Genomic DNA, 10,941 nt, shown 5'->3' with positions numbered 1-10,941 from the left:
ATGGTACCCCTGCCAAAATTTAGAGGGGTGATCCTATGTACCCCTAGGTCATTGACCCCGGGCCACGTAACCCAAAAATGGGCGCCGGGCGCCAGGGGGCGCAAAATTTTGGCGGCGGCGGGCGCCCCCTAGGTTATTGACCCCGGGTCACGTAACTCCCAAAATGGGGCGCCGGGCGCCCGGGGCGCAAAATTTGGCGGCGGCGGCGGGCGCCATGCTCCAGGGGGCGGAAAAATTTGCCTCAAGTCATGCGATTACTACTGCATAGCCAACATCACTGATCGTTTGGCCAAAACAGGGCCACTTTTTTTTTTGTAAGAAATCGAAGACAGTGTTATCCTGGATTACGATGAAAATGACTGAATGTGTGATATGATGTAGATATTGTAATCCTAAGAAAACGTCTCAAGAGGCTCAACCAGAAATCACTGACCATTTGGTCACTACAGGGTTGCCTTTTTGAAAACCAAAGGTAGCGGAATTCTAGATTTCGGTGAAATTGCTTGAAACCGTGATATATTGTAGATATTGTGACCCTGAGAGAAAGCCTTAATGGGCGCAACTACGACTCAGTGACCATTTGGCTACAACTACGCCACTTTTTTCAAAGCAACCAAAGATAGTGATATTCTGGATTGCGATGAAAATGACTGAAACTGAGATATGTTGTAGATATTGCCATTCTAAGAAAACGTATCAATGGACACAACTAAAAATCACTAATCGTTTGGTTACTACAGGGCTACTTTCTTGAAAACAACCGAGTATAACGAAGTTCTGGATTTCTTTAAGATTAAGTAAAATTAAGGTATGTTGAAGATCTCAACATGAGAAAAAGTCTCAATGGACACAACCATCAAATAATGACCGTTTGACCACTACAGGTCCAGATTTTTTTAAAACAGCCCAATATAACGATATTTTTGAGTTCAGTGTAAATGAATGAAACTGTGATATGTTGTAGATGTCGTGATCCTGAGAAAAATCGTGTAGGGCTTTCCAGGGTTTCCCTTTGTCCCGCAAGATGAACATCTGAATATTGTATATACTTAAATTATGTTAGCCGCTACTCTTCCCATCCCTTTTCCGGATAGTGGGATACGATTTTTCACGGTTTCATACAATTCTACCAAAATTCATTATATTCAGCTTCTGCTGTTTTAAAAAATTGTGACCCATTAGTTGCCAAATGATCACTGATTTGTAGTTGCGTCCATTGAGACTTTTACTCAGAATCACAATATCTATAACAATATCATGGTTTCTAGCAATTCCACCGATATCCAGAAAAAAGTTTCCTTTTGTCCTTTTTTTTAAAAAAAACGGCCCTGTATTGCCAAACGGTCAGTGTTTGGTGTCTGCGCCTGTTGAGGCTTTTTTTTTCAGGATTACAATATCTATAACATATGACGGTTTCAAGCAATTCCACCGAAATACAGAATAACGTTACATGCTGATGTTTTTTAAAACAGCCCTGTAGTGGCAATACGGTCAGTGATGGTGATTGTGCTTTATGAGACTTTTACTCAGGATCACAACATCTACAACATATAACAGTTTCGGTCATATTTAATCGAAATCCAGAATATCACTATCTTCGACTGTTTTCAAAAAAGTGCCCCTGTAGTGGCCGAACGGTCAGTGATTTGCGGTTGTGCCATTGAAACTTTTTCTCAGGAATCCATATCTATAACATATCACGGTTTCAAGCAATTCCACTGACATACAATTTCTGTAAGGATTGTGCGGGTTCCTTTGTCATTTCAAAGAAGGCCTATGTAACCCTTTTCTCGCAAAAACGACAAAACCCGTATTTCATTATTTGAAGTCATCTTTGCACCGGCTGAGTTTCGTTTCATTAATGAGGCCCTTTAATCAATCAGACCCTTTTTTGAAAGGGGTCCCTTTGCTTCCTTTTCCTATTTTCCGAAAGAAACAAAAAATACGTTTCGATTTATTTTCTGTCTAGTGTATACGTGCCAAGTTTGAAGAAAATTGGATGAAAAGAAACCCTTGTGGAACTATCTCCTTTACACTTTCACTTTTTTGACTTGACAGTTTTTTGCCCCAAAGTCTTCAATTGGACTCAGAATATAACAATATATTTTTTTGTTTTTCTGTAAAAGTGTGTATTTCAGTTTTTCTTAGAGAGGTCAGGGTCAAACCTGCAGCACTGTGTGCGTGGATTTGGTATGGGCATCGGCACCATACAATATTTTCCTGTTCTGTTCCATTCCATTCCAAACAATGAGTACTTTTCGTACAGAAACCACAAGAAACAAAATTGTATATTTTCATTTACCACAATTTTTCCGTGTTATCATATACATCAGAGGATCACGTCTTCTAGGATTTTCAGTGTCATAGTTTTAGCAGACGGTATTAGTATTAATACTTCGTAAAAGAATACAGTTAATTTGTTGACTTATAACGACTTCCGTTACGACTGCATGTTCGCAAGGCGACCAGCTGTGCAGTACTGTATAAAATAAAAATTCGATTGGTGGTCGGCCGACAATTTAGCTGCAGTTACAGCATATTTGAATTCGTACAAAATGTTGTCATACGAACGCTTACTGAATAAACAATGTAATTGATGTTCAGAAATACGGTTACATTACTTGCATTCTATTAGTATGGTTAAGTATCTACACCGGTGTATCTATGGATACCGATTACTTTCTTTGATTCATACTAATTAGTGAGAGTTAGCGCTACCAAATTTAATGTGAATTCAGATTTAGAAGAACCGCTAAGATATATATTAATTTCACAGTTACTTTTTTAATTCTATTTATATTTGTTTTATTCCATCACTCTTATTATACTATAATAATAATAACTTAATCTGGCTTTCAGAAACCAATTATAATTGCATGTAGACCTGCATCGCGCGAGTTGTAAATAAATAACAAACTGTATTATAATAAATACGTTAAAATAACGTACTTTTATGCCCCTGCTGCTCATAGCAATGAAAAAAAGGACACATTGTGTTCGATTCCGATGTTTTTTGATTCAATTAAGGTGACGATTTAATTGTATGTTCATGGGCTGACTCTTTCCTCTTCCCAGTCTAACAATATGGGAATCTTGAATGGTGAGATTCGAGAAAAAAGAAAAGTTGCTAATATGGTTAATTTGTCATTTAATTGAGGTGCTACTTGTGAATGAATTTCCCATTCACTCTTCCTTAAAGTTTATTTCCAAAGATATTATAAGCTATCATAAATTAATGATGTATTTATTCCTTTCACAGATTACGTGCGTTCACTTCATGACAAGAGTTGATCTGTCTGAAATCACCTGGACAAGTAAGCAGAATACTTTTTTTATACAATAAATCATAAAACAATGATAACTTGAATTAATTACGTGCTATTCGTTACACCTTACTTCTTGATCTCTGTAAAATACTAATTTGAAATGTCAGCTAGCTACTTGCTAGCACACGCGTCTTTCATGTACGCAATTTACTGTGGGAAACTCTTGGATTTTAAACTCTTTGCTGTGGACCGAATAGCACATTTAATTATCGATTTAGTTTCATATAATATTTCTACCTCAATGATTTTAAATACTGACCGAATGAAATGTAATATATACAGTAAAGAATGAAGCATTTTTTAATAATTACGAATGTTTGATTGCATTTACGGTAATAGTAAACAAAAACGTTCCCATATTATCTCCTACAAGCAATTGGAAAAATAAGACGATTTCTTTTTAGCAATATTGAGAACAAAAGCTCTTGTGCACTGTATATCTCACACATACTGCTGTCTTAGAAATATTTCGAATTCCATCTTATACACTGCCATTATGAGAGTATTCTTTCTCATTGTAAAGAGTGTCTTGTGTAGTATGTTGCTTTCTAATACAAGCTGATGAGATTTACCTGTTATTTACGCTGAATCCAAATTGAAAAATAGTTTCTAGCGATCTCTTACATAAGTTAAACAAGGGTTTTTCGTCCTGTGGTACGCGTACAACTGGTAGTATGTAACCGAATGTTCTTGCCTTGTACGACTTATGGGGGTATGAAAAGTTAATATAACTTATTAGTGCGTCAGTGAAAAGGCCTAGAATCCAGGATATGGGATTCAATATTGAAACCTAGAATTGTATAGTTCATACTATTTCCGTTTCTTGTAGAAAAACAAGACTAAGATAAAAATTTGTTTTTATGGTTTGAGATTAACAAAAACCGTTTGGCGTCTCCTATTATCGTTTTTGCTCTATGAGGATCAAATTTAGAACTGGAAATCATAGTTAATTTCTACACTTTTGTTTCCAATAAAGGATAGAATTCAGAAATGAAACCAACGCATCCTATATAGTTGCAAAGCTGACTTTACTTCAAAACAGTACTTCCCGCTATCTATTACCGTTTACACTGTGCTGATAAGTGTTAAAACCATAGAGGGAGACAGGTCAAGTTAATTGTCATTCTTTGAACCTTCAGTCCATACCATACCCATTTTTCACTGTTTCTTACCGTAAATTGAAATCAATATGGAAAACAAAAGTAGTACTTAATTTATTCAACTTCGGTTCTAGTAGAGAAATGCAGTGAAGATAGTATATCCTTTTAAAATGGTGAATCGATAGTTGAAAAAATCTTGCTGCTATTTGTTAGAATTGTTGATCTATGCAATAAGGTTGGAACTGGAAATTGTTAATTGATACAAATTCCGATATAAATAGACGGTTAAAGGAGGAGGTGAAATCTATTCTTGGGATGTTGAATCGATTGCGAAAGACCAATGTTAGATATATATATATATATATATATATATATATATATATATATATATATATATATATATATATATATATATATATATATATATATATAATATATATCCCCTTATATTCAAATAGCAATCAATGTTGAAACCAGAAATGCTTACTTACAACCATGTTCGATTAGATAAAGAGGAAACGAAGGAGATGGCCTGTTTCTTAGGGAGTTGAATCAATTTAAATAATCACGTTTCCGTTGCGTCTAAGTGTTCTTGATCTAGGGAGATTAATACTGAACCCAGAGGCAGCGATACATTTTACTACTGCTGGTTTTAGTATTGAACCGATCTTTCCTTTAGGCGCTGAATTGATATCAAAACAAAACGATTTTTGCTGTTTTTTACCGTTTATTTTTTTCTCTGATGATTAACGCTGAAACCTTAAATTGTGGACTTCCACCACTTGTTCAATAGAACGTTAGAGGTTACAATTTTTAAGAGGGTAATTTCCAATATACATCCCTTATTGCGCCAGAAAGTCATTGTACCTATCGTATGGGCACATGAACGCTTTTTTTTTTTTAAAAAAAAAAAGTGGTCTTCTGGAATGTTGTTTAGTTGCGCCGTCACATTCTCTTGAATCGGTACAACAAACACACAGCTCTTGAGGGCAAATTTAAACTTATGGAAGAGATAAAGTCTGATTATGCCAAGTTAAACGAATACTGGGTATAGTCAAGGCCTATGATACTTCTTTTGGCCAAAAGATGTGAACTGTGCAATACCGAGTTAGCCTGCGATGTTTTTGATATTCCTTTGGCCTTAGCATGAAGCAGAAGGCCCACACAGTTCATAGTTTTCTTTCTTAGGCTGAAATCGCAAAAGTCGTTCAAACACATTGCTTTGACGAAGACAGTCATGTCCATATTTGAAACGCATTATTCTGTACGTTTTAGTCGCAGTTCTATTACATTTAACACAAAACGTGATTGCACCTGCTTCACTCTCTCAAAACTGAACGAATAAAGAACCGCAGAAAGAAATACAAGTAATAAAGAGTTTGACTTCGATGCTGAACAGCATTCTAGTAGACGACTTTCCTCGGACGTTTCATACTCTCTACGACCGGTCCAGCGAGTGTGTAGTGCAGGATAGGATGTGTGTACTAAAAACTAACGAGGTAAGATATATGTTGGTATCGTTAAATATTCTATTTCGAGGTAGAGTTGTGTATAAATCATTCTTCTCACTTATTAATTAATATATTTCTCATTAGTTTCCTTGCTTATTTTACAATAGTTAAACCTTTCTAACAATATGTGATTTCACATATGTGAATAAAACAATATGTGAAAATGCTAAATGTCACATATTGGTCTCTTTTCAACTTCGGATAATGTATCCAAGTCTGATACTGAAACGAAACAACACACGTTGAACAATAAACAATGTCAATTACCTTGTTATGTATTTATACAGTTTCTGTTATTATTTATGATATAATTACTACAAATACAATCTTTCATATTTTTCAGATGTTTGTATCATAATGCATTTTCTTACAAGTGTGTTATTGCTTGCCGGTATCTGCCAGGTGAGTTTCAGTATTAAAGTTACGAAATAAATCAGAGAAAGGCATAGATAGTGCCAAAACTACACAAATGTATTTCGATATTCTTATATTCTAAGATTAATTTCATTTCAAAATATGTGTTTTAAGCTAGACGTATTTAGTATGAAAGTATATTCCTCTTATAATAAAAGAGATCTTAATGCAATGTTCAACTACCACTAGTACATGGCAGCGAATGTCTGCTAAATACACAATATATATTGCATTGTAGAATGCAATAACATTAAAAATAATTCAATCAAATCCAATAAAAGATTATTGAAACTTTTTCTAAAGACAAGTTGAATACATGAAGAGAATAATCAGTGCAGCATTATCAAACTACGGTCCTGACTATAAAAATCTGGACATTTTATCTTCACATATAGTATAAGGTCCAAATCGTTGTCTCTACTTATTATGTGAACATCATAGTTACTGAAAGAACTGAAAGAACATCATAGTTAAAGTGCTCACGCTTGCATTAATATCTAACTTTCCTTTATGTACTAATTTGATAACGCCGAATCTAGTCTGAAGAAAATGTTCTTTAGTCAAATTTGGCACGACTCGTGCATGGATGGCACCACGATTAAAGTGACCTCAGAGCTAAAGTCTTCAAAGTAAAGCTTATGTTGTGTGACCTCATGGACAGATATGTTTAAAAGTAGTTTCATTAAATTTAGCACAGTAAAACTAGTATAAACAACGCGATTTAAAAAGTGTTCAAATGTAGTCTCTTTTGCTATTGACAAAAGCAGTGGTTCAAATATTGTAACTTTGAGGTCATTCATCCCGAGATGCCATAGGTGGATAATAGTTTTGTTGAATCAATTTTCTCAAATTACTCTAAAAAGTGCAATAAGAAATGTATCCAAGCGTGCACATATTTACTATTGACATAGATGGTACTTCAAGCCCACTATCTCTGTCATCTTCCTTCTGACGCCATCATTACCGGCCTCATTATTTGCCACCCTACTCCCTAGAAAAAAACCTTAGCCACGATTAGTGCATTAGTGCGTCATTTTAGTAACGTTAACAAATATATAGAATTCACTGAATAATAGCAATGATAATAAACTAGCGCAGATGAGAATATATAAAGTTACTGTATGTTAGAAATTTGAACTACTATATACAAAGATTAGATGGAATAATGCAAACAGGCCAGAAACTAGTAAATCGTATACCAAGTACTGTCCACGCCCACCTTTTGCGGAGAAAGGAGTCTAGACCCGACGAGAAAAGGGTTTAGGTGCGTGATATATTGTAGTTACTGGGATGTTGTACCATTCATCCTATATATACGTTCCAGTTCGATGAGAAATGATGATGGAGGATAATGGAACCTAACACACTTTTCTAAAACAGACCACAAGGTCGTGATGATGTTGAAATCCGGCGATTGGAGAACCCAATGGAGGTGTGAATGTTCCTGGTCATCCTCCGTAAACCATACGATGACTGTGACAGGAAGACATTATCTTAGTAGATATCATCTTCACAGAAATAACTCTTTAGGTCATGTGGTCAACTATAATTTGCTCATAGGATTTAACAGTCATCCTTCCGTAGAGATGTACTATAATCTCAGGGAAAATCAAGATATAACAATCTGTACTATCACCGTTATGATTCAAGGTTAGTTTGAAAACAGTCCAGAGTGTTAGGTTTATACGGCGTTAGCCACACGCAGATTTGTGGAAAACGATATCGCGTCATTGGACCACATGAGATGCTACCATTTGTTGTCGGTCCAATCCTGGGGTTCCAACCTTCTACTAGCTTATAGTTTCCTAACAGTCACTGATATCACCAGGTGCTTGGGTATAGCAGCCTTACCACAATAATCTTCTCTCTCTCTCTCTCTCTCTCTCTCTCTCTCTCTCTATATATATATATATATATATATATATATATATATATATATATATATATATATATATATATATATATATATATATATATATATTTATTTATTTATTTATTTATTTATTTATTTCTTACTTTTACAATAATATTAATGTTTCAGTTAAGAAAAAGTCTATAATATCCTTCCTTAATCAATGTATGATATATAAAATAGACCTGTCTGGCTGACTGATTGATCAACTCCGATGCCAAACCGCTTAAGCTACAAACTTGAAACTTTGACAGAGGATATGATTTTAACGTAAGGTACCACTAAAGAAGAGTTTTTGAAAATTCAACTTGCAATTATGGAAATAAGGTGTAAAATATTATATTTAAATATCTATACCTCGGAATCTAAAAGTTAGAGGTTTTGTACATGGACCATTCAATTCCAATTTCAAGCGCTGACACATGTTTAAGCGCTTTTTGATATTTTGCATAAAAGGAAAGAAAAGGAGGAGAAGGTAAAAGAGTGGAAACTATAGTTATTATAACAAAATGTTCAATTCTTGGAAACTCTGAAGGTCAGGGATAGGAACTTCGGTATTTGGACTTGTCATTTAAAATAATTAGATACGTGTGTCAGCGTTTTCTAATATTTCACACAGAAGAGACTAAATGAGTTGAGAAGCAAATAAGGTGTGGGATTACAATTATTATAATATGTCCATATCTTCCTTAAAACTGGAAGCATGAAATTTGGTGCTTGGGCTCTCATTTACAATAATTGAATATGTGTTTCATCTTTTTTTAATATTTCTTCTAGAGGAGAACAAAGGAGGTGATAACAAAATGAGACGAGAATTAAAATAAGATGACTGTATTTCGATGTTTAGGCTTCTCAGCGAAATAACGGAAGATGTGTTTTTAGCTGTTTGATCACAAATTGGCAGAATTGGCTTGAGGTACCTTCCGCGATTTCTAATTCTTTATAAGTTTGTAGGAGGATTCGTTTTGCTAGATATCCAAAAATTGATCCAAGGAAATATACCCAAATCTAGGGATGTGAAAGAAAGTTTTGGGGGCATCAGGTCACCTTTTCCCCCGTGAAGTTCGACATCCATGAGTATTTTCATAAGATTTCATACGATACGTTCAAATTTTGTGCAAGGCTGAGTTTAGACGAATTCTCTGTAAAAGGTTCTAGAGAAGAAATGTCGTAAAATATTACCAACATTAATACTCCTATTTAGGGCATTTAAGAAAGGCAGTTATCATCCAGAACTTGTTGGCAACTGTAATATACATAAATATCAAAATAGTTAAAATTTAATAAGTTTTGTATTAATTTCTATTTCCTTTTCAAAGTGTAAACCTTTACGCGTATGTGCCATAGTTGAAGGTATTTGTAAAACTTAAAGTATTAATTAATACAATTTCAATTTTCGTTTAAAGACTAAACTTTCTTTACAATATACAATATGCAAGCCAGGCAAAATATTAGAAGATCCTTTTAGAACTGGCGTTGGTCGTTTGTATCGTTATGGATGACGATTGCCTGGTTCACGTCATTAAAACCCCCATCAACATTTAAACAGTATAATTACAATGACCATTCAAGTTAACTGAAATGAGTGCGCGATTCGATTGTAAAGAAATTGTTCACAAGGTGATCTAAGCAAAGATTTGATTCTATCTTTGAGTTTGCGCACGACCATGGACAGACAATAAATCGTTGGCTGGTATATATGGCTCTTATAATTTGTCCTTTCTTACTGGAAAAACATCATTTTTCATATATAAGGTTTAGTTCACGTCCCCATATGTTTTTAAATGACTTTTGTAAATATTCGCATACTTTGTTTCTGCTGTAGCAGGTTTTACATATATGGTACATGTGAATGGCGTGCGTGTACCCTAAAACTGACTCCACTGATTTTGCCAATCTTCTATTGTTTTTCATAATATTGTTCCTCACAGTTAAGAATACAACACTTCTTTCAAAATCTCAACGCTAATGTAAGATGTGTGGAAGTGCTAATATTATCAATTGAAACATCAAGCATTAGAGCACATAATACCTTGTTTAGAAGGACATTTGTTTATAAATATAGATAGGTAGGTATTATTAGACGTCATGCATAATGGTTTCCGAAACAAGATAAGAAATCAATATAACTCTGTTTAAGGATGAAATTGTACTATGTACATATATATTCAGTTTATAAATTATAATTACTATACTATAGAAATTACATAATATTTCATGTTATCAGCATATGCTTATGGGCAATTAAGTCTTCCGCTGCCTTAAAAATGATTTTACACATTGCACAAAAGTTCATAAATAGTGTTATTTGTAATTGATCTATAGTTTGTAAATATATATCAGTACATAATGACTGCAAATTTAGTCAAGGGCTCCAAGGAAATTAAAATAAAGTAGTTGAGTAGTTTAAAGTCAACACCATGATATTAAATTAGTAATAAACAATACCATGTTTTCTTTCATATGGAAGAACGTCATCTCAATTTCCTAACGAAGAAAACAACGTTATTATTCTATCTCCAGAAATGTCAAAGACTTAGTAGCAGTATAGATCAATAATATTAAATCAACATATAAATTGTATATTTGATCATTGTTTAATTAATAGACAGACGCACAAAAAAACTTAGTATTTGCAGGATAATTCAGGAAGTATGTGCATACTACGTTTGTATAAA

The 10,941-nt window shown here is 34.1% G+C and overlaps 1 protein-coding gene across 1 annotated transcript in view; it reads left to right on the top strand.

Annotated features, from left to right (window-relative positions):
- Positions 1-10,941, top strand: part of LOC145663698 (uncharacterized) — a 70,764-nt gene that overhangs the window by 50,462 nt on the left and 9,361 nt on the right. Inside the window, exons 3-4 of the mRNA XM_081729792.1 lie at positions 3,260-3,314; positions 6,281-6,339. Of these exons, the coding sequence (XP_081585918.1) occupies positions 3,260-3,314; positions 6,281-6,339 (114 nt within the window). The remainder of the gene's footprint in view (positions 1-3,259; positions 3,315-6,280; positions 6,340-10,941) is intronic.

Source organism: Thermobia domestica, chromosome 11 (genome assembly GCF_964235325.1).
Source record: "Thermobia domestica chromosome 11, izTheDome1.hap1.1, whole genome shotgun sequence".
NCBI lineage: Eukaryota > Metazoa > Arthropoda > Insecta > Zygentoma > Lepismatidae > Thermobia > Thermobia domestica.
The sequence above is the reverse complement of the archived record's forward strand: the minus strand, read 5'-3'. Positions and strand labels throughout refer to the sequence as shown.